Source organism: Thamnophis sirtalis, unplaced genomic scaffold (assembly GCF_051295495.1).
Source record: "Thamnophis sirtalis isolate CommonGarterSnake01/CBP01778 unplaced genomic scaffold, rThaSir2_p1.2 scaffold_6, whole genome shotgun sequence".
Lineage (NCBI taxonomy): Eukaryota > Metazoa > Chordata > Lepidosauria > Squamata > Natricidae > Thamnophis > Thamnophis sirtalis.
This window is the reverse complement of record NW_028261386.1, coordinates 25,711,670-25,732,670: the sequence shown is the minus strand read 5'-3', so window position 1 is coordinate 25,732,670 and position 21,001 is coordinate 25,711,670. Positions and strand designations below refer to the sequence as shown.

At 43.2% G+C, this 21,001-nt stretch overlaps 1 protein-coding gene across 1 annotated transcript in view; it reads left to right on the top strand.

The window, feature by feature from the left end:
• INTS9 (integrator complex subunit 9) overlaps positions 1–21,001 on the top strand; it is a 98,150-nt gene that overhangs the window by 49,338 nt on the left and 27,811 nt on the right. The window contains exons 9-11 of the mRNA XM_014057460.2: positions 7,043–7,154; positions 17,239–17,419; positions 18,776–18,836. Of these exons, the coding sequence (XP_013912935.1) occupies positions 7,043–7,154; positions 17,239–17,419; positions 18,776–18,836 (354 nt within the window). The remainder of the gene's footprint in view (positions 1–7,042; positions 7,155–17,238; positions 17,420–18,775; positions 18,837–21,001) is intronic.

The following is a 21,001-nucleotide window of genomic DNA, read 5'->3' as shown; positions in this document are numbered from 1 at the left end:
TCCCAATTCCCACTAATGAAACAGCATAATAAAGAAAAAGAAGGAGAGAGTGTGGCAGGCCAAAGATTCTGAAAGGAACCACTGCAGTTGCCTTGTTTGAAAACACTGGTCTGGGCCATATTCATAGACTGAAATCAATACCAAACTAAAATAGCATCCATCGAAGAGTTCAAATATACAGTGGCTGATGTTTTAAAATAAGAACATGTGATATTTTCCTGATATTAGCATCTGAATAAGAAACCTGGGAAATGATTTTAAAGTCTTTTTAAACTCAAAGCAATTACAAGGTTAGCTTATCAGTTCTAAATAAATTGCAGGTAGGCAAATTTTCATTCAACGTTTTAGAAAAACTTTAAAAATATGTCTGGCAGCAGAAGAGACCATTTGAAAAATATTGTTGTGGCTGTCAGCGGAGCTGGCAGCAGATTCGGACAGTGAGGAGGTTGGGGAGGAACATGGGCCAGTCCTGGAGTCTGGGGAAAGCTCTGATGAGGGCTCTGTGTCGGCCGGAGGCAGGGATGGGGCCAGGGCCATCCAACAGTGATCAACTGCCTTCAGAGTCAGACATCAGTGAGGCAGAACAGCTGGAGCCTGTTCCCAGTGTGCACATGCGCAGAGTTTCCAGACAAAGGGAACAGCTAGAAAACAGGGGTCGATTTGGGAATAAGGCTACAGGTGGATGATGAATGACCCTCCCAGAGGAAATAAAAGAGGAGTGAAAGGGGAGTGGAATTTGCAGGAGACAATTAGTCTGCTTAATTTAGTTTGTGACTCTCTCAGACTCCTTGCCAAAGTTCTGCAGATATCGGCCTGGCAGCTCTCCAAGCCAGGTAAGGTCTGTGACTGTAAATCCTCCATTGAAAGACTTTGCTGGATGTGAATGAGCAGAATTCACAGTAAATTAATAAAAGGGTTTTTTGTCGGGACCAGGAGTTTGCTTCATGCTCTTGGGAAGCCTAGGCCAGAGCCAATATATGCAGAGGATTTCTTTCATTTGGAGACAAGTAGAGAGAGGGTAAATAGTGGTCTGTCAGGAATTCTGTTCTTGAGTCTTGCATTGAGCAGATAATTAGTTGATCTTTACCTTATAATTGGGAAATGCTGGTAATATAAGCAGTTTTGTTATATCTGACCCTGCTGTTCAGTTTGAGCATTCAAGGCAACTTGTAAAATGAAAAGAATTCAGAGACATGAATTGAAACAAATGCATATACAGGTAGTTCTCAACTTACGACTACAATGGAGCCCAAAATTTATGTTGCTAAGTGAGAAGCTTGTTAAGCATTGCTCCATTTTATGACTTTTCTTGCCACATTTGTTAAGTGAATCACTGCAGTTGTTAAATTAGTAACATAGTTGTTAAGCGAATCTGGTTGCCTCATTGACTTTGCTTGTCAGAAGGTTGCAAAAGGAGATCACATGATTACAGCACATTGCACCTGTCATAAATGTGAGTCATTTGTCAAGCATCCAAATGTAAATCACATGACCATGGAGATGCTACTTTTTTCAGTAACATTGTAATATTGAATGGTCACTAAATGAACTGTTGTAAGTTGAGGACTACATGCATTAAAATAAACACCATGCATTTTGAGGCTGAAACAAGAAAATATCCCAACTTTACATGGAAGTTTTATGAGCTGGTAGCGACCGTACTGAAGGATTCTTAAGGTTGCGGTGGCCAAATTGACCTCATGTGTGGTGCCTGTTGAGTCAAAAAAAAAAAAGCATCTATGAATTAGTGATTCCGAAAATTTTGGATTGTGCAGAAATGGACAATTTTGACACTAAAATTAAAGGACAAAGAAGAGTCTGAATATTATGAAATTTGGGATAATTGGTACAAATAGTTGCAGAAATAAAATTAATTGAGCCTAGAAACAATAGAGAAATGTATAGAAGTGTAGATAAATGTATATAAATATAGACGCAAAATAAGATTGATATGTACAGGTCTGATGACATAACAATGTTGATGTAATGATTGTAAGATGTTATGGAAGGAAAAAAACAATAAAAAATCTGCTGCAAAAAAGCATCTGTGTTGGGAACGATTAGGAACAGAATCAAAACTGAAACTACTGCCAACTTTCCTGTATGTGATCACAGAATAGTTTTCACAGTTCTAATCACTGCATTTGAGAAAGGATATTTAGAGGTGGAAAAGATGCAGAAAAGAGCAACCCAAAATGACTAAGAAATAAAGCAAAACTCAGAGCTCTGCTGCTTTTAGATGTTTTTGGATTACAGTTGCCATATTCTTAAACCACTAGCTGTGCTGACAAGGATTGATGTGGAGTTGTAAACCCAAATGCCTCCAGGCATCAGATTGTCCATGCTTGCTGCAGGCTAAAAAAAATTAATGTGTATTTAGGCTTATTGCTAGACGCTATATATAAGCAATACAGTAACAATCTAACATAGTTTACTGTAAGCCCCCTGCTTACAGTACTTGTTATCTTCCCTGTTTAACTGTTAAAGATTACCCTCTTCTCACATATAAAAAAAGGAAAGGGATTGAATGCAATGTATTTTCCAACAAGACTAAGGCCAGGCTTCATTGATATCACTGTTTGGAAATATCTTTTTTTGAAAAAATGGTAGCCAAGTTTGCCCACCCTCCTCATCTAAGGTCTTCATTGTGCTATAGATGCTGTTTCTAGTACATTAACTCTCACAAGATCCATAATTTGTCTCCATGGCCATTGCCTTATATGACTTTCAAGAGAAACAAAGCAATGTTAGAAGATTCTAACCATATACTGCCTTTGAGAAAACAAACTTATGACAAATTGTGTCAAAATGTGGCAGAATACAAAGTGCAAAGTATTCTGTTTTAATACTCCTTCCCATTGGGGTCCTTCTCCCCCCCCCCACAAGCATCCTATCAGCACCCCGTGATCTCAATGGACTGCTTAGAGTTCTAGGATTTCCTTCTGAAACTTGCTACATCCTCCAAATATGGAATTTAACAGAACAACAGAGTCGGAGGAGACCTTGGAGGACTTCTAGTCCAACCCTCTGCTCAAGCAGGAAAACCCTATACCGTTTCAGACAAATGGCTGTCCAGTCTCTTCTTAAAAGCCTCCAGTGATGGACACCCACAACTTCTGAAGGCAAGACTCTTTATTTAAATTTGTATGTGACCCTTCTCACAGTCATGGGAATGTGGAGTTCCTGGAAATGTGCTCATAGCTCTTGTACATGGGGTTGAAAGGAGAGGAGATTTTTTTGGGCTACCCTAATCCAAAGGGACTAGGTTACCCTAAGTTAAAGGGACGCGGTGGCTCAGTGGCTAAGACGCTGAGCTTGTCGATCAAAAGGTCGGCGGTTCAAATCCCTAGTGCCATGTAATGGGGTGAGCTCCAGTTACTTGTCCCATCTTCTGCCAACTTGGCAATTCGAAAGCATGTAAAAATGCAAGTAGAAAAATAGGAACCACCTTTGGTGGGAATTTAACAGTGTTGTGTGCGCCTTCGGCGTTTAGTCAGGCCAGCCACATGATGACAGAGACGTCTTCAGACAGCGCTGGCTCTTCGGCTTTGAAACGGAGATGAACAACGCTCCCTAGAGTCAGGAACAACTAGCACATATGTGCGAGGGGAACCTTTACCTTTAAGCCAGGGGTGTCAAACTGGCAGCCTGCTGGTCAGATGTGTCACACATAGACCCATTCACTTCAGCTTCGCAAATGGGAAAAATGTCACGAAACATCCCGTGATGGCCATGTGACACTGCGAGTTTGACAGCTGTGCCCTAAACAATGGCATTTGCACCTTGAATTTCCCAGGAATCAGAGCTAAATGGGACTTCCATTTTCAAAGGAAATATATTCTTGAGAAGACTGTTGACTTCACCTTTCTGGGAGAATCAAGATGTGCACTTTTTGACAGCCTGATTAATTTTGAGCCTTTCCTATCAGAAAATTTATCTTGTTTCCGAATGACTGAAACTCATAAGATGTTTTCTGGTTGAAATTTGAAACGAACAGTTTCTACAAGGACACTTTGCCTCAATACAACTCCCAGCAACAATAACTTTACGAAAATTGACTCTTGACTTAGAAAGCAAAATTGGAGCTGATAATGGCAGGGGAAGGAGATAGGGCAGCCCAGAAGATTTGTCAAAAGTCTTTTAAAGTATATTATTTTGAAGGTTGACTCCCGGAATCAATAGTAGCACCTTGGGTCAATAGAAGATGAAATTATGACTATTGAATCCTTCATGACCATTATGTGCATTTCCCACAGCCAATTCAATGATACTTTTACTGGTTTATTGGCATTTTCATTTGACAAGCGTCTCATGGCTACTGCATTTTGTTGTGTGTTGGTTTTTAGAAAGGGGCTCTTAAGTACTTTTTTGTCCATCCACTATGTCACACTGTTTGTTGGCTTTGCCCAGCCTTCCATCACTAGGACAGAGATACCTTTTGAAACAGTATAGACAGAATTGTCCAGGAGACATTTGTCAGCATTTAAGAACCACATATACTGGAAAGGTGTATATAGGCAGGAGGCTAGTTGTTGCTGGCAGCTGCAATATACAACTGGGTTCTGTTGTGGTCTGCCAGCAGAGCTGGCAGCAGATTCAGACAGTGAGGAGGTTGGGTAGGAACATCAGCCAGTCCTGGAGTCTGGGGAAGGCTCTGATGAGGGCTCTGTGTCGGAGGCAAAGAGGGGGGGGCAGAGCCGTATGCCAATTATCAGCTGTTGTCAAGAGTCAGACAGCAGTGAGGCAGACAAACAGCTGGAGCCTGTTCCCAGTGTGCGCATGTACAGAATTGCCAGATGAAGGGAACAACTAAAGAGCAGGGGTTAATTTGGGAGTAAGGCCAAATGATGAATAGCCCCTCCCAGAGAAAATAAAAGAGGAGTGAATGGGGAGTGGAATTTGCAGGAGACAATTAGTTCGCTAACTGGTTGGTGACTCTCCAAGACTCCTTGCCAAGTTCTGCAGATATCGACCTGGCAGCTCTCCAAGCCAGATAAAGTGTGTGACCATAAATCCTCCTTTGAAAGACTTTACTGGCTGTGAATGAGCAGAATTCACAGTAAATTAATAAAAGAGTTTTTTGCTGGGACAAGGAGTTTGTTTCATGCTCTTGGAAAGCCTGGATCAGAACAGTATCTTACATATAGTTTGTTCCTCAAAGCTAAGACAAGGTAGAGGTATATTCAAGAAGATCCAAAAACATCTTAGCTCCTAAGATATACTCTTGAGTGAGAAGAATTGTAACTAAACATCACATCTGTATGACACATATTTCTTGGACTCTGGTTCCTTATTCATGTGCTTTTTATTTGGATTTGGAAATACGTTTTTGTATGTGTGTAGTCAACTAGCTCAATATATTTGCAAGACAGAAATTCATTGTCAACTTCAAAATTAGCAAATCCAGAGTCTATAACATTGTTAGGATAACTATAAGGTATACTTGGCATTTGAATAGCATGTGCGGAACTGCCCTTTAAAATGGGGATAGAGCCAGGCAATTTGTAAATGTAAATGTAATGAAAAGTGAATATTGTTGCTTTGATGCCTTAGTAATTTCCCTTTTTCTATAATTCAATCACTATATAATTCAGCAATACTTTTGGAGGAACTCTGGGGCTGCATGCAAATCTGCTTAGTGAAGTTGTAGAACTATATTAATGGGTGACCTTTGTAAACTCCCTGAAGCCACCTCATATAAGGCACAAAGGTACTTGCCTAAATATATTATTTTCTCATGAAAAATTTGTAGGATTCCCTATCCCCAATAGTTTCTGTTTGTTCTACAGATGTGGCTGTCAACCCTGAAGCTGGCCTGACCGGAGCCATTTTAAGCTTCAGTGTTGCTGCACTGGAGCTGAGGGATAGGGAGGGGGGAATAGAAATAACTGGGGTTTTGTAGCCAAAACAAAATACTTTCTCCTGAGAACCAAGGATATTCCCGCAATTGGAGTGATGTTACCAGGCACCTTGATTGGACCATGTGACTGATTGTGAAAGGGGAAAAAACTTCTACTTTTAATTAAGGTGAAAATGGCAGGAACATTTAGAGCCGGTTTTCACCAGCCTGGGCCAATATGATATGTCCAATAAAACTATTCTTTGAGATACCCACCTGCCTCGGATTTTTGTTTGCTATGGGGGTATTACTTGAAATCTTGACAAGGGCAAGGTGGGCATGCTTTGGGTCACTTTGTTGAAACAACCTGATAAGACCTAGAAGCATGCCTTCTCTGTAGTGGTGCTCTCCCCATACCCACCCCGAGATTTGGATGATCTTGACCCCATTAGCATTCTGAAAGGCTATGAACACCTAGCTTTACCCCAATCATTGGGGCCTATTTGCTAGTATAGCTGGTGTATGTGTGTGTGTGTGTGTGTCTGTGTGTGCATATATGTGTGTGTGTGTGTGTGTGTGTGTTTTATTTGTGCTGATAAATAAATAAAGGGAGACTAGTATAGATCTTATTTCATATATATATTTAAATATATATATTTAAAGTCACAATCCCTGGTATGCCCAAATATGGGAGGAAGTTCACTGCTTCCATTCTCTGTCCATCGGCTCGTCATAAGAGACCATCCAGACAGAAACCCTATGTATATATATATACATATATATATGTTTTTATTTGTTCTGATAAATAAATAAAGGGAGACTAGTATAGATCTATTTCAAGCTATTTAGCTCTCATCAGCTAGCCATACCCTTACTTGGATTTGAACCATATGTGTGTGTGTGTGTGTGTGTGTGTGTGTGTGTGTGTGTGTGTGTTTTATTTGTGCTGATAAATAAATAAAGGGAGACTAGTATAGATCTATTTCAAGCTATTTAGCTCTCAGCAGCTAGCCATACCCTTATATATATATCATGTATTTGTTATTAGAGCAATTTTAAGAGCCCTTGCTAGGTTTTATTTAATGAATTCTGTTTGTTTATTCTGTTTCTATTTCTTTCTTTGCCTTCCAGAGTTCCACTGCTTAAGATGGACAGCACTAGCCATTTATTAAACAAATGATTTTTCTCAAATTTCCCTTTCAGCCCATGGACCAGGCGTCTCTTAAGAACAGCGATGTTCTCATCCTGACTGGACTCACCCAGATTCCCACCGCCAATCCGGATGGAATGGTGGGCGAATTCTGCAGTAACCTTGGTAGGTGGCTAGGCAGTGGTTTTGCTGCTTTTCGTAATCCGGCTTGGGAAATATATGCAGTAGATGGAAAGTAACTCTAAGGCTCATTTAATCAATCCAGGCAACTGTTTCTTCTCTCCTTCTATGGCATAACATCAGCAGTTCAGATGGTGCCTTTGTCTCTCTCTCTCTCACACACAAATATAATTAGCGAGAAATGCAAATTGTACTTTTGGGTGTGGGGGGAGAACTATTTTGGAACAGATCTGGCATAATGAGATTAAGTTATTTGCTCCTGTTTACTCTCTGCTAAATAGTAGCAACATTGCTGCCAAATAAGTTCTGTTTTGATGGAGCTCTGAGGAGACTCTCCCAATTTTACGCCATCTTCTGTTTGGCTAACTTAGAACCCATTTGCATTCTTTGGAAGCATCATTTCCCTTTGCGATTTATCCCCTTTCCTATACTTGATCATTGAATACTCTGCAGGAGCAAAAGGGGACATGACCCAAAATTCAGAAATGTGTTGTGGCCCACCAGCAGCCAGCAGAGCTGGCAGCAGATTCGGACAGTGAGGAGGTTGGGGAGGAACATGAGCCAGTCCTGGAGTCTGGGGAAGGCTCTGATGAGGGCTCTGTGTCAAAGGCAGAGAGGGAGGCAGAGCTGTATGCCAGTTATCAGCTGCCTTCAGAATCAGACATCAGTGAGGCAGACGAACAGCTGGAGCCTGTTCCCAGTGCGTGCATGCGCAGAGTTGCCAGATGAAGGGAACAGCTAAAGAACAGGGGTCGACTTGGGAGTAAGGCCACAGGTGGATGATGAATGGCCCCTCCCAGAGGAAATAAAAGAGGGGTGAAAGGGGAGTGGAGTTTGCAGGAGACAGCTTGCTAACTGGTTAGTGACTCTCCGAGACTCCTTGCCAAGTTCTGCAGATATCAACCTGGCAGCTCTCCAAGCCAGATAAGGTGTGTGAACATAAATCCTCCTTTGAAAGACTTTACTGGCTGTGTATGAGCAGAATTCAGATTTTGCAGATATCAGCCTGTCAGGTCTCCAAGCCAGATAAGGTCTGTGACTGTAATTCCTCCCTTGAATGACTTTGCTGGATGTGGATGAGCAGAATTCACAGTAAATTAATAAAAGGGTTTTTTGTCAGGACAAGCAGATTGCTTCATGCTCTTGGGAGGCCTAGGTCAGAACAAAATGCTTTTGATTAACATTGGCCAAGTGTCCACAGTTGTAGGGGCTGGACTTCAGGCAGCAGCTCTGCATGATATGGGATCGATTCCTGTTCCCTTCTCCAGCTTCATGCTTAAAAGCAAGAAATGTGGGAGGGCTGTAATTTAATAGTGGACTTCACAGTTTGCATGGAAAATGTCCCAGATTGAGGACAATGATCTAAAACTGTATTGGGAAAACCGCCAGTGTTGAGAGTGCTAAGCTAGATGGATCAAGGATTTGGCTTTATAAAAATTCAGCATCTTAATTTGTAAGTCTGCATGTGGATTTATCTTCTGGTTTTAATTGCTACACAGTCTTTTGTCTCTCTGCTGTAGGGTAGAAAAAGATGGAGGAAGGGTTAGTGGTTTTTGATTACTCTGTGCTCCTTTTAAAAAAACATCTTCTCTGTAAAATCAGAGCAGTTCATATTTCTGCAGTAACCAGACAGATGTCTCTGGGAAACTGATAAGTAGGATAATACAGTATCATCCTCTATTTTGGTGTCTTTGATTCAAAAGCACAGGCCTCCTGCCATCTTTTTGCTAGCCTGCTGGTTAAGGAATTCTGGGAGTTGAAGTCCACCCTTCTTACAGTTGCGAAGATTGAAAAGCACTGTTCTAGGTGGATGCTATTGCAGAGGGCAGGTATCACGACAAAAGGTCTACTTCTTAGGCTCCATCAGATGGCATTGTTAGATTGAGGGAATGCAAAGTGAATCCACTTTATCAGATCTTATGGGAGAGTCAAAAACAATGATAGAAAGGCTAGTTCTCAGCTATCCAGACCTTGTGCCATGAAACATTTTGGGGGGACAACCAGCTCCTAAAGTTATAGCCAGAAACTCAAAGAGCAATACCAAGGCACAACTCTAACTGCCCACGCTGGTGCTCTTCTGGGTCAGTTGAATGTTCTGCGTGGTCTTCAAGGGCAACCCCAGGTAGAGGACATTACGGTAATCTGGGGACAAGGCATGAGTGACCACGAGAAGGGACAGTTGCTCCAAATCTACTATACTGTTATTATTCCCAAGAATATGCTGAGGATAGCACTTTATGCTCCAGAATGCTTCCAAAGCACTCAGCCAAGTCATTTCCCATCCTTACTTTTTCTGAAAAGTTCAAGGTTTGAGGAAGGAGATGGAATTTCACTTGCCAGAAACTTTCCAGAGGAGCTCATTACGTTTTGATACCTACAGGGTGTAATACCTGGAAGCCATTTTTACATTTGGGCCTTCAGGCCTGCCACATTTTCTACTGTGGGAAATTGGGAAGGGGGGATTATATGGAGTGTGGGTGATATATAGTCAAAATAACATTCTTCTCAGAAAGTCAAGGCTGTCTTGCCCTGCAGCTTCGATGAGGTGACTGGGAGGCATCTCCAGTTTTGGATGATGCCTGATTGGACCATGTGATGGACATGTGAGTGCAGGGCAGGGACTTGGACTTCCTTTTGGGTGGGGAAAACCTGGAAACTTTCAGATTTGGGTTTTGTGCCAATATGACATCTTTAATAAAATGGAACTTTGAGGAAACTCAAGCCTCGGAGTCTTCTTTCATTAGGGGTGTTACACAGGGAAGAGGAAGGAGAAGGGAAGGGAGGGGGAAGGGAGAAGAGAAGGGAAGGGGAAGGGGGTGAAGAGGAAGGGAAGGGTTGTTGATGGGTAGAGATCTGATAGCTGCACTGGTTTATTTCTTTATGAACCCTCAGCAGGCAACAATGGAGGGACTTCAGTAGCCTTAGGGAGGAAGCTTTTTCAAGATAGGGTTTGGTTTTTATTTCTGCTACCCTCGAAAATAAGACCTCCCCGGATAATAAGCCCAATTGGGCTTTTGAGCATATGCACTAAAATAAACTTTCCTCCGAAAATAAGCCCTCCCTGAAAATATTTAAACGCATGTGAAGCCGGTCCCTGCCATTTCCTCTGGTTGCTTGCCGCGCAAACAATATGAGGTGAGGAGACAAGGCCGGGGGGGGGGGGGAGAGAGAGGGAACATTCCCCTTGCACCCCACACGCCCTTACCTATTGGCCGCTCTTACAGCCCTAGCCACCGCTCCCCTTCTGTCACATTAATGGCTGCGGCAGAAAGCAGAAGGCCCAGCGACACACAACACAGCAGAAGCTGTGAGGTGACCAGGCTCAGCGTCTTCTGTACCTCAAAAATAATAAGACCTCCCCGAAAATATGGCCAAGCGCTTATTTCAGGGGTCAAAAGAAAATGAGGCCCTGTCTTCTTATTTTGGGGGAAACACGGTATTATTGTCACCCTCTCCCATTATGACTTAGGACAGGGGTCTTCAAACTTGGCAGCTTTAAGACTTGTGGACTTCAATTCTCAGAATTCCCCTAACCCGAAAATAAGGCCAAGTGTTTATTTTGGGGGTCAAAAGAAAATAAGAGCTTGTCTTATTTTCAGGAAAACGTGGTATTATTGTCACCTTCTCCCATTATGGTTTAGAACAGAGGTCTTCAAACCTGGCAGCTTTAAGACTTGTGGACTTCAACTCCCAGAATTCCCTTAAAGCTGCCAAGTTTGAAGACTCCTGATTTAGGAAATAAAAATAGATAGTAGCTGTAAAATTTGGGTGGAAGCGGCAGAGTACACTAGAGGAGACTGTCCAGGATAAAATGCTTTGGTGAAAGAAAGTAATCTGTTCTTCTCCAGTGGGGAATTAAAACAGAATTGAAAATATGTGAATCTCATCATTTCAATTCTATTAAAACTTTCTTAAAACTATTTTAGAGTTTGTCCTTGGATTTTTATTTAAGGGACTGATATTATATGTATGTGCATAGGAAGGTATGCCTTTTTAATTATAATTAGATTTAATACCATATTTCTCATAATGGTATTAATTATTATGCACCACATACATAGTCCAGTCTGGCTTTTTATTTTATTTTTTATTTAAGCATTGGCTTTTGAGTAATTGTTTTTATTATGGACTCTTGTCTCCATTTACATAAAGTAATTGTATTCTCTGTTGATTGTTAGCAACCCTTGGCAAGGACAACCAAACTTGTCAACAAGTCCCTATAATTTCCATTTATAAAATTGGTATTGACTTCATTTCTTTCCTCCCCCCCCCCCTTTCTTTTGGTTTATAGATAGGTATCACCACAGCTGTGATTACAAATTTAGAATTTGCTAGCAAATTAATTTTCACTGTCGGCAAAACTGATAATTGTTGAGCTGTACAATGTCACGGGTGCAAACCATATAATTTCCCAGCTTGCCTGAAATAGTCCATGTGATTGGGAGGGGAGAAGCATTTTATTGCCCAGTTTTATAGGCTGTTTTATCAAATGGTGTCACAGCAACCTGCAAGAAAATAAAGTTACTAAAATAATAACAAATATAATTAGATCGTCTAAGTGGGAAGAGTTGTCAAATAATGGTTTTGTTTAGGCTGCCAATCCTACTTAGTTCTGGTGTGATTCTGTTCACTTTCATCTGCCTAAGCTTTGCCTGTTGACCTTTATATTAATTATAATTGTTATTATTATCCCACCTTACACAACTCCAGGCGATAGCTACATGATACTTCTGCCCTCCTATTTGCTGCCCAACACCTGTGAGGTGAATTGGGCTGAAGAAAGACTGATGAGTTCCAACTCACTCAGACAGCTCTACTTAAATCAGAACTAGAACTCACAGTCTCCTGGTTTCTAGTCCAGCACCTTTGCCATTATATCAAACTGTTGTAGCTCCAGTTCCCAGTCCAGCTCCACTCTGAAAGGACTGAGTAGGCTCTGCACTGTCCTGGTCCAATATGCATAGTCTGAGATGTCTATGGAGATTCTCAGCCATCCAGGTCATGGTCAGGGGTGGGATTTTAGCAACCTGTTTTCTACCTGGTTGCAGGGTGGATGTGGCCATGGTGGGCATGGCCTACTCGACCTCCTGCACCACGGGGGGGGGGGAGGGAGTTATTTTCACCCTCCCCAGGCTCTGGAGGCTTTCCTCGAGTCTCCAGGAGAGCGAAAATAGCCTCCCCTGGGCTGTGGAGGCCCTGCGGAGATGGGATGCCCGTTTTTCGCCCTCCCAGAGTCTTTGCGAGGGCCCTGCACTTACTGGAATCCAAAACAGGCTGTGTGGAGGGGAGGGGCAGGGTGGGAGAAGTTGCTACCGGTTTACCCAAACCGGAAATTGTGACTGGGTTGCCAAACTGGTAGGGAAGGTAGGCTCGACATGCCCCTGAGCTGGTTCCCTAGTCACCGTGGCATGTTTTTTTGACATTTTTAATATTCTGTGCATGCGCAGACCTATTTACAGGCAACTGCGTTTGGGCGCAGAGCACACATGCATCAAACCAGGAATAAAACCAGCAGAAACCCAGCCCTGCCTTGCAAATAATGGTTCGGTGAACCAGATGTAAAATTAGCATCTGGTTTGTCCGAACCAGCTGAATTCCATCCCTGGTCATGGTTGTCCCAAAGATCCTTTTTCAAGAGGCAATTGGACTTTCTTGTTTTTTTTTGAAGCTTCTTCAGCTCTGACTGGATGGCATTGAAGCTATTTGGAGCAATGCAAATCCTTCCATTCCCCACTATCCTGTCAGAGCTGAAGAAGCTTGTTGGATGAGAAGCAAAACTTCTTCAAAGAAAAACAAGAAAGTCCAGTTTCCTCTTGAAAAAAGACCTTTGGGATATTCTCAGATGCTTACCTATGATTGCATTCCTTATAGAGAGTCTTGTATTTCAGGTATCCATTACCCTATAATGCCATGATGGCGAATCTATGGCACAGGTGGCATGTGGAGCCATTTGTTGAGGCACACTAGGCATTGCCCTGTCAGCTCCAGTGCTCATGCGCACACTGGCCAGCTGACTTTGGCCTTCTTTTAAGGCAGTTTTTTGCCCTCCGGAGGCTTCCTTGAAGCCGCCGGAGCACGAAAAACTGGCCCTATGGGGAAACCGGAAGTTCTGGAATGGACTTTCGGTTTGGTCATGGGGCCATTTTTCACCCTCCGGAGCCTTCAGGAGAGTGTTTTGGCCCGCCCCAGGCTTCTAGAAAGCCTCTGGAGCCTGGGGAGAGTGAAAAAAGTGTGCCCTTTTTTTTGCCCTCCCAAGCTTTTGGGAGCACAGGGGGTAATGCGCGGGCGTGCCCACACCCATAATGCGACCCCAGCTGCATGCGCACACGGGGGTTTGTGCACGCATGCATGCTCAGGTTGCACGCATAGCATTATGGGTGTGGGCACACCTGCACATGACCCCCCTGGTTTTCCCCCCCCCCTCGCTTCTGGCACGCAATCCAAAAAAGGTTAGCCATCACTGCTATAATGCGTTGATATGCATTGGTTTACTTTCTTCCTTTGTCTGTTTTTCATTTAAGATGTTGCTTGCTTTTTGATTGATCTATGATTGTAATCAGGATTATGTCATCTTCTATAGAATGTTGACATCATCTACCAACTACATTACAGTTACATTTTTTGGAGCAACTTGTCCCAACGTAGCCCTTTCTGATCTTTTACACCTTCAAACCCAACAATATTCTCAGTCGAGCTCATGGGCAATGGTGATGACGGTCCCAAGGAGCCCTTGGCTCTACCTGCCTGCTAGCTATGAGAATTATTTCATTCCAGGAACTCACAAACCTTCCCTTGTACGAGTTACTAATTATTTTATATGTTTGGGCTGCAGTTGCTGGAAAGTCAGCGTAATGGCACTTGCGAAGTTTAATCTGTCCTACAGTTTTTGTCCTTTGAAAGATATGTATGTATGTGTATGTGTGCCTACTCATCAGTAGTGGGTTCTGGATTCCATTCCAACCGGTACGGTTGGAACACCCCCGGCGTCACTCTCATGGACGCGGGCACCACGGACATGTGTCGTACTTGCCTGCGACGCTTCCGCAAGCCTCCGCAACGCTCCAGCTGCTCGATGGAGCGTCGCGCAGGCATCGTATCCACCGTTCGTGGAAGGGCCAAAGGCTTAAAGCACAGGTAAGGAGCACGGGCGGGCCCTCCGGAGCACTGTACCGGAACGGTACCCGGTGCTCTGGGCAGGATCCGGTATGCCCATACCGGGGTGTACCGCCTGCAACCCACCACTGCTATTCATGTACCTGTTCCAGTACCAACACCTGTTTCCTGACTTGTTTCTTTTAAATCAAAATAGCTTTCTGGAACTAAGCTGCCCTCTCCTGGCGATAGGTGTTATTATGGGTTTTAAGGCAGGGACTTGTCACAAGTGCTGCATAAGGATGAGTTTATTAGCCTAAAAGGGATGCAGCACTAAAGTCTTTTCATACCAAGCGAGTCACAAATGAAGAAAATAGAGTGCCATTAAACACTTAGTACTTTAAAAAAAGCTATACTGTTAAACAGAGGTGCGAAGGAAACATTTCACTTTGGCCACTTAACTGGCAGTTTTTTAAAACACCAAATATGGAATGAGCTTGAAAAATTATGTGTAGGATGATAGAATCAAGGAAAATATCTTAGCAAGATCAGTCCTAACCCTGCTTTTTTTCGACTTCTCTCTCTTTGCTGAGCAGGGAACTTTCTTTGCTTCAGTCTTGTTCTTATTTGCTTCCTCCTCTTTTCTCCCTGGCTGATTCCTTCCCTCTCTCCTGTTTCCTAGCATAGAGATTTTGCTTGCTTGCTGTCTTTCCCAGTAGAGAGCAGCTCTTTAAGTTATTTCCTATTCAAGCAGTCCCAGGATCTCGTCTCATTTTCCCTGTCCAAGCTTTAGGTAGGTCTTGTCCCGTGACAAACCTATGGTGTGCATGCCACAGGGGGCACGCAGAGCCATATTTATCGGCATGGCAGCCCTCAGCTGATTTTTCCGCCTTCCGGAGGGCCGGGGGAGGTCGTTTTTGCCATTCCCGAACTTCCAGTGGACCATTTTTCTCCCTTCTCAGGCTCTGGAGGCTTTCCTGAAATGTCCTGACATATGTGCTAGTTGTTTCCGGCTCTAGGGGTCGGTGCTCATCTCTGTTTCAAAGCTGAAGAGCCAGCGCTGTTCAAAGACGTCTTCGTGGTCATGTGGCCAGCATGACGAAACGCCAAAGGCGCACAGAGCCCTGTTACCTTCCCACCAAAGGTGGTCCCTATTTTTCTACTTGCATTTTTTCCATGCTTTCGAACTGCTAGGTTGGCAGAAGCTAGGACAAATAACAAGAGCTCACTCCATTATGCGGCACTAGGGATTCAAACTGCCAAACTGCCGGCCTTTCTGATCGACAAGCTCAGTGTCTTAACCACTGAGCCACCGCATTCCCTAAGCAAAGAGATAGCCCCATGTTAAAAACTATTTTTCCCAAAAAATGATAAAGCAACATATAGACTTGAAACCAGAGACATTTTTATTGGGCCCCTACCGGAAAAATATGATAAAAAGACTATATATCTGGTTTTACATATACTAACTGCAACCAGAATTGTACTTGCACAACAATGGAAAAATGATGAGATTCCGTCAGATGAGAATGTAATTAAGAAAATACTAGAATGTGCAGAAATGGACAGACTAATGCTTACTATTAAGAATAAAGAAGAACTTGAATATTTTTTGACATGGGATATATTTTACCAATGGTTAGACAATAGAAACAGAAGCTAGAAAGGAGGAGATATAAGAAGAGGAAATGTTAATGTGGAGATAATTTAAAGATGATTATGTCCTGTGTTGTTGTTATTATACTATTGTATAGTTATTAATTTTATTGTGATGAATATAACAACAAATATGTGGATTCTGACTGTTATAATAACTGTACCCAGATCACACACTGTTTGATGGAAATGGAAAGTAATATAAATAAATAAAACATGGGGGGAAAACCCCTATTTTTCCCAGATCTTTTATATATTTTGACTTACAATCTTGAGTACGCCTGTGGAATGCCCACAAGAGCTGCCATAATCAAAGGCCTTTCCATAGGGATGTGTTGGGCTTCATGAACCCACTTGATTCTATTTTTAAAAATCGTTTTAGTTAGAAAAAAAGTAAATGAGAAACTAGCAAGCTACAAAGCAAGACCCTCAAACTCAAGCACGATTTTCATTTATACTGGAGCCGTCCTGAAAAATGAAAATAATTGCCTATTGCTTTATCTGGAAATATACCCGCCATGGGGTATACATGTCTGATCCTGCTTCCCATGACAGCAATAATATGTCCGTAACATACTCTCAAAATCCTTTTATGTTCCCAGTGGCCCCAAAAGTCAGCAACCTCTGAGTTATAACTTTGTTTTTATTAACCAGCTGTATTAGTTAGACCGTTTTCTGCACCTTTTACAGGAAGAAAAGTGGTTTTTTTTTTAATTTGTCACTTTTATCGTTAGATTCTCAGTTTTTATTGTGACTTCTCCAAGGGAAATCCTTGTTTTGAAGAGAAAAATCAGATGCTTTAATTAATTAATAAACAAAGAGATAAGCTTAGTTTATGCAGACTTGAGATCTCTGGAGACAGCATGCATAGAATATAGAAGTGGGGTGTAGGTATGAAAGGCTTCTGAAAACATCTGGAAAAAAATTGGAAAAAATCCAGTTTTCAGGATTACATATATATATAAAGCCAAAAAATGAATAAATACGGAATTCTAGTACTGTTAATGAAATGGACCAGTGTGAAGCACTGGTTCTGTTCCCAGAAAGGAGAGAACTTCTGCACAAGGCATGGAAAATGTATGGACTTAATAATTGTGGACATAACGGCCTTTTTCTAAATTCAGAAGAGTCTGCCAAGATGAGTTTGCTTTATTGCCAATTAATGAAACCCCTGTGTTCAGAGACAATACACTTCCGTGTCTTCATGTTGGGGAGAAGCCACAGGGGCAGCTGCCTCCATTATGCCATGTTTGTGAGTTTCCTTAATTGGATACTATTGGAACTGTATATCTTTTTTTTTTATTATTGTGCCTTTCTTAAGCTCTTACAGTTCGAAATGGGGGGAACGTGCTGGTCCCTTGCTACCCCTCCGGAGTGATCTATGATCTTTTGGAGTGTCTCTATCAGTACATTGACTCTGCCGGACTCTCCAACACCCAGTTCTACTTCATTTCACCTGTGGCAAACAGCTCTCTCGAGTTTTCCCAGATCTTCGCTGAATGGTAGGTGACAGCGGCATCTCTTTATCAGCCCAAGAGATTCAAGACTTTGGCTGGCCACTTCATTCGTTTCTGAGAAATGGGGAAAAAATCACTCTGGCCTGGGGAGGAGGTATTTGGGGCTCTTTTGAGTGGGGTGGTGTGAAATGGAGGTTTAAGAGTTTAAGCCTTTTAGGGTTTTGTCTTTAAACATCCTCCAAAAGTTTGAGCCCACCTATCCCAGAGACTTTAGAAACTTATAAAAGGGAGGCAGAGGGCTGTCCACTCTTGTTCTGTATATTCAGAAGTATTTCATATTTTTCTGAGCCACTGGTTGTAGAAAAATGCTGTGCGTCTTATTTATTACTAGCTGATAATCCGGCGTAGCCCCGGTATGTATTTATCCTAATCCTGTATTAGAGGGAGCCCCCTTGTGGAGTACTGCGAAGCCGTTACCATGGAAACTCCATTATGCTGTACAGTAGAAGCCATTTTAAGACACAACAGGCTGTATCTTAACAGAACTTGAATCCAAAATGCACAGTATCGCTGTCAAAATTACTGAGACTTGACACTATAGATATAATTCAGTCCTTTTCATTTCAGCGGCCCAGGCGTTCTGGGGTTATGCTGGAACACACACACACAAACACACACACACAAAAGGGGTGTTAGGGGTGTCTTATGCCCACAGTATTTGTTTCTAGAGAGTAAATCATCTGTGTACCAAGTTTGGTTGAAATTGCTTGAGGTGTTCCAGAGTGATGCTTGAACATACACGCACGCGCACGCACACACACGCATACACAACCAATTTTATATATATATAGATTCACATATAATCCATGTGGTGAATTCAGACAATGTCAATTCTATTTCAACAATCATCCTCTTGATTTTTGATCCATGAACATTCCTGAAAGAAAGCCAAATGGTGAACTGGTAGTCCACTGGTAGCTCCCAGAAATTCTTTCCCCAAACCTTAGTGGCTGATGTCTCTTATTTCTATAGTTGCTCTTCCTCTGTAAATAATCAGCAGAAGGGGAAGCATCTGAGTCTGATACAGGAAAAACACCCTAAGCATCAATTCAGTCCCTTCAAAACATATAAATTTATTGTGACATAAATGTTCAGGACTGATGCCCATGAAAGGAAATACAGTGATTACATTGTTAGTTTTCCAAGCACCCCCAGGTGTCTTGTTGTTCCTCTATTCCAGTGGGATCCTAAAGAAGGTTCCAGATTTATTTAACCATTTTGCTGTTGCTGCCACCAAACTTTGGCTGAAGAGCTGGGCAGTAGGTGGCAGCAGTTACTTGTTATGTGTGACCAAACAGGATTATAATTCCAGATTGTTTTGCTCTCTCCTTTCAACTTTAGGTTATGTCACAACAAGCAGACAAAAGTATACCTACCAGAACCTCCCTTTCCACATGCAGAGGTAAGTTGGTTTCCCTAAATGTGCAAAGCTTCCATTTCAATCATTTCAAACGAGAAAGGATGGAGATATTCTCTTTAGCTGAATAAGCCTATTGGATCCTAGGGCTATGATCCGCCCCACCAACTGCAAAATTACTGATTAGCTGTGATCTTAGAATGACAAACAGGGAGTGCATACATAAGCTTGTTAAGCTATTTAGTTTTAATTTAATTTTAATTAAGTTTCATTTTTGTCCTGGCCACCCCTATTTCTTAGACTGCACTTTTTTTTTTTTTTGAGACATTTTATTAAGACTTATAGGCCGCCCTTCTCCCTGAGGGGACTCAGGGCAGCTTACAATCACAAGGGAAGGGTGTGCAGTAACAAGAGACAAACAATAAGTGACCAAAATAAAATGGTAAACCACAACATGCATTCAACAGTCAACACTCGGGCGGGTAAGTTGGAAACCTATCCCCAGGCCTGCTGGGAGAGCCAGGTCTTGAGGGCTGTGCGGAAGGTCTGGATGGTGGTGAGGGTGTGAATCTCAATGGGGAGCTCGTTCCACAGGGTCGGAGCTGCAACAGAAAAGGCTCTCCTCCGTGTAGTCGCCAGTCGACATTGACTGGCGGATGGAATCCGGAGGAGGCCCAGCCTGTGCGATCTAATCGGTCGGAGGGAGGTAATCGGCAGAAGGCGGTCTCTCAACTATCCAGATCCACTACCATGGAGTGCTTTGAAGGTGGTCATCAGTACCCTGAAGCGCACCCGGAGACCGACAGGTAGCCAGTGCAGCTCGCGGAGGATGGGTGTAATGTGGGCGAACCGCGGTGCGCCCACTATCACTCGCGCGGCTGCATTCTGGACTAACTGCAGTCGCCGGATGCTCTTCAAGGGCAACCCCATGTAGAGCCCATTGCAGTATTCCAGCCTAGAGATCACAAGGGCTCGAGTGACTGTTGCGAGAGCCTCCCGGTTCAGGTAGGGCCGTAACTGACGGACCAGGCGAACCTGGGCAAATGCCCTCCTGGTCACAGCCGACAGCTGATGGTCGAGAGTCAGCTGTGAATCCAGGAGGACTCCTAAGTTACGGACCCTGTCTGAGGGGTATAAAATTTGACCCCCCAGCCTGAGTGTTGGAATGTCGGCCAAATTATTGGGAGGGAAGCACAACAGCCAGTCGGTCTTGTCCGGGTTGAGTACCAGTTTGTTAGCACTCATCCAGCTCTTAACGGCCTCAAGGCCCTGCTTCATCACATCCACCGCTTCATTGAGTTGGCATGGGGCAGACAGATACAATTGTGTATCGTCCGCGTATTGGTGGTATTTTATCCCGTGCCTCCGAATGATCTCGCCCAGCGGTTTCATGTATATGTTAAATAGTAGGGGGGATAAGACCGAACCCTGCGGCACCCCATAAGTTAGGGGCCTCAGGGACAATCTCTGCCCCCCGACCAACACCGACTGCGACCTGTCCGAGAGGTAAGAGGAGAACCACTGCAAAACAGTGCCTCCCACCCCCACCTCCCGCAGTCGTCGCAGAAGGATACCATGGTCGATGGTATCGAAAGCCGCTGAGAGGTCAAGGAGAACCAGGATGGACGCATGGCCTCCATCTCTGGCCCTCCAGAGATCATCGGTCAATGCGACCAAAGCGGTTTCTGTGCTGTAACCAGGTCTGAAGCCGGACTGGAAGGGGTCAAGGTAACTAGCTTCCTCCAAGGCCCGTTGAAGCTGGAAGGCCACCACCTTCTCAACAACCTTCCCGATAAAGGGGAGGTTGGAGACAGGACGATAGTTGTTTAAAATGGCTGGATCCAAGGATGGTTTCTTCAGGAGGGGTCTCACCACCGCCGTTTTAAGTGCGGCGGGGAAGTGCCCCTCCCGAAGCATATCACCCCTGGCATATCATTCAAAGACCAAATGCAGTCCAGATATAGCTTAGTCTTGCTTCCATTGCGTGACTGTAATGCTTCATGGTCTGCAGACCTAAATAATTCCAGAGGCTACTTTTTCTTGGAATTATGGATAGGTTCTGGCAGGCCGCCCAGGTATTGTAGGCTTGGATTTCTGCATTGAAGAGGAGATTGAATGACTGGTCCTTTTCTATTCTGTGGCTTTTATCTTTCTTATTTTATTTATTTTACTTTATTTTATTATATATAGTAAATACAGTATAGGTGGTA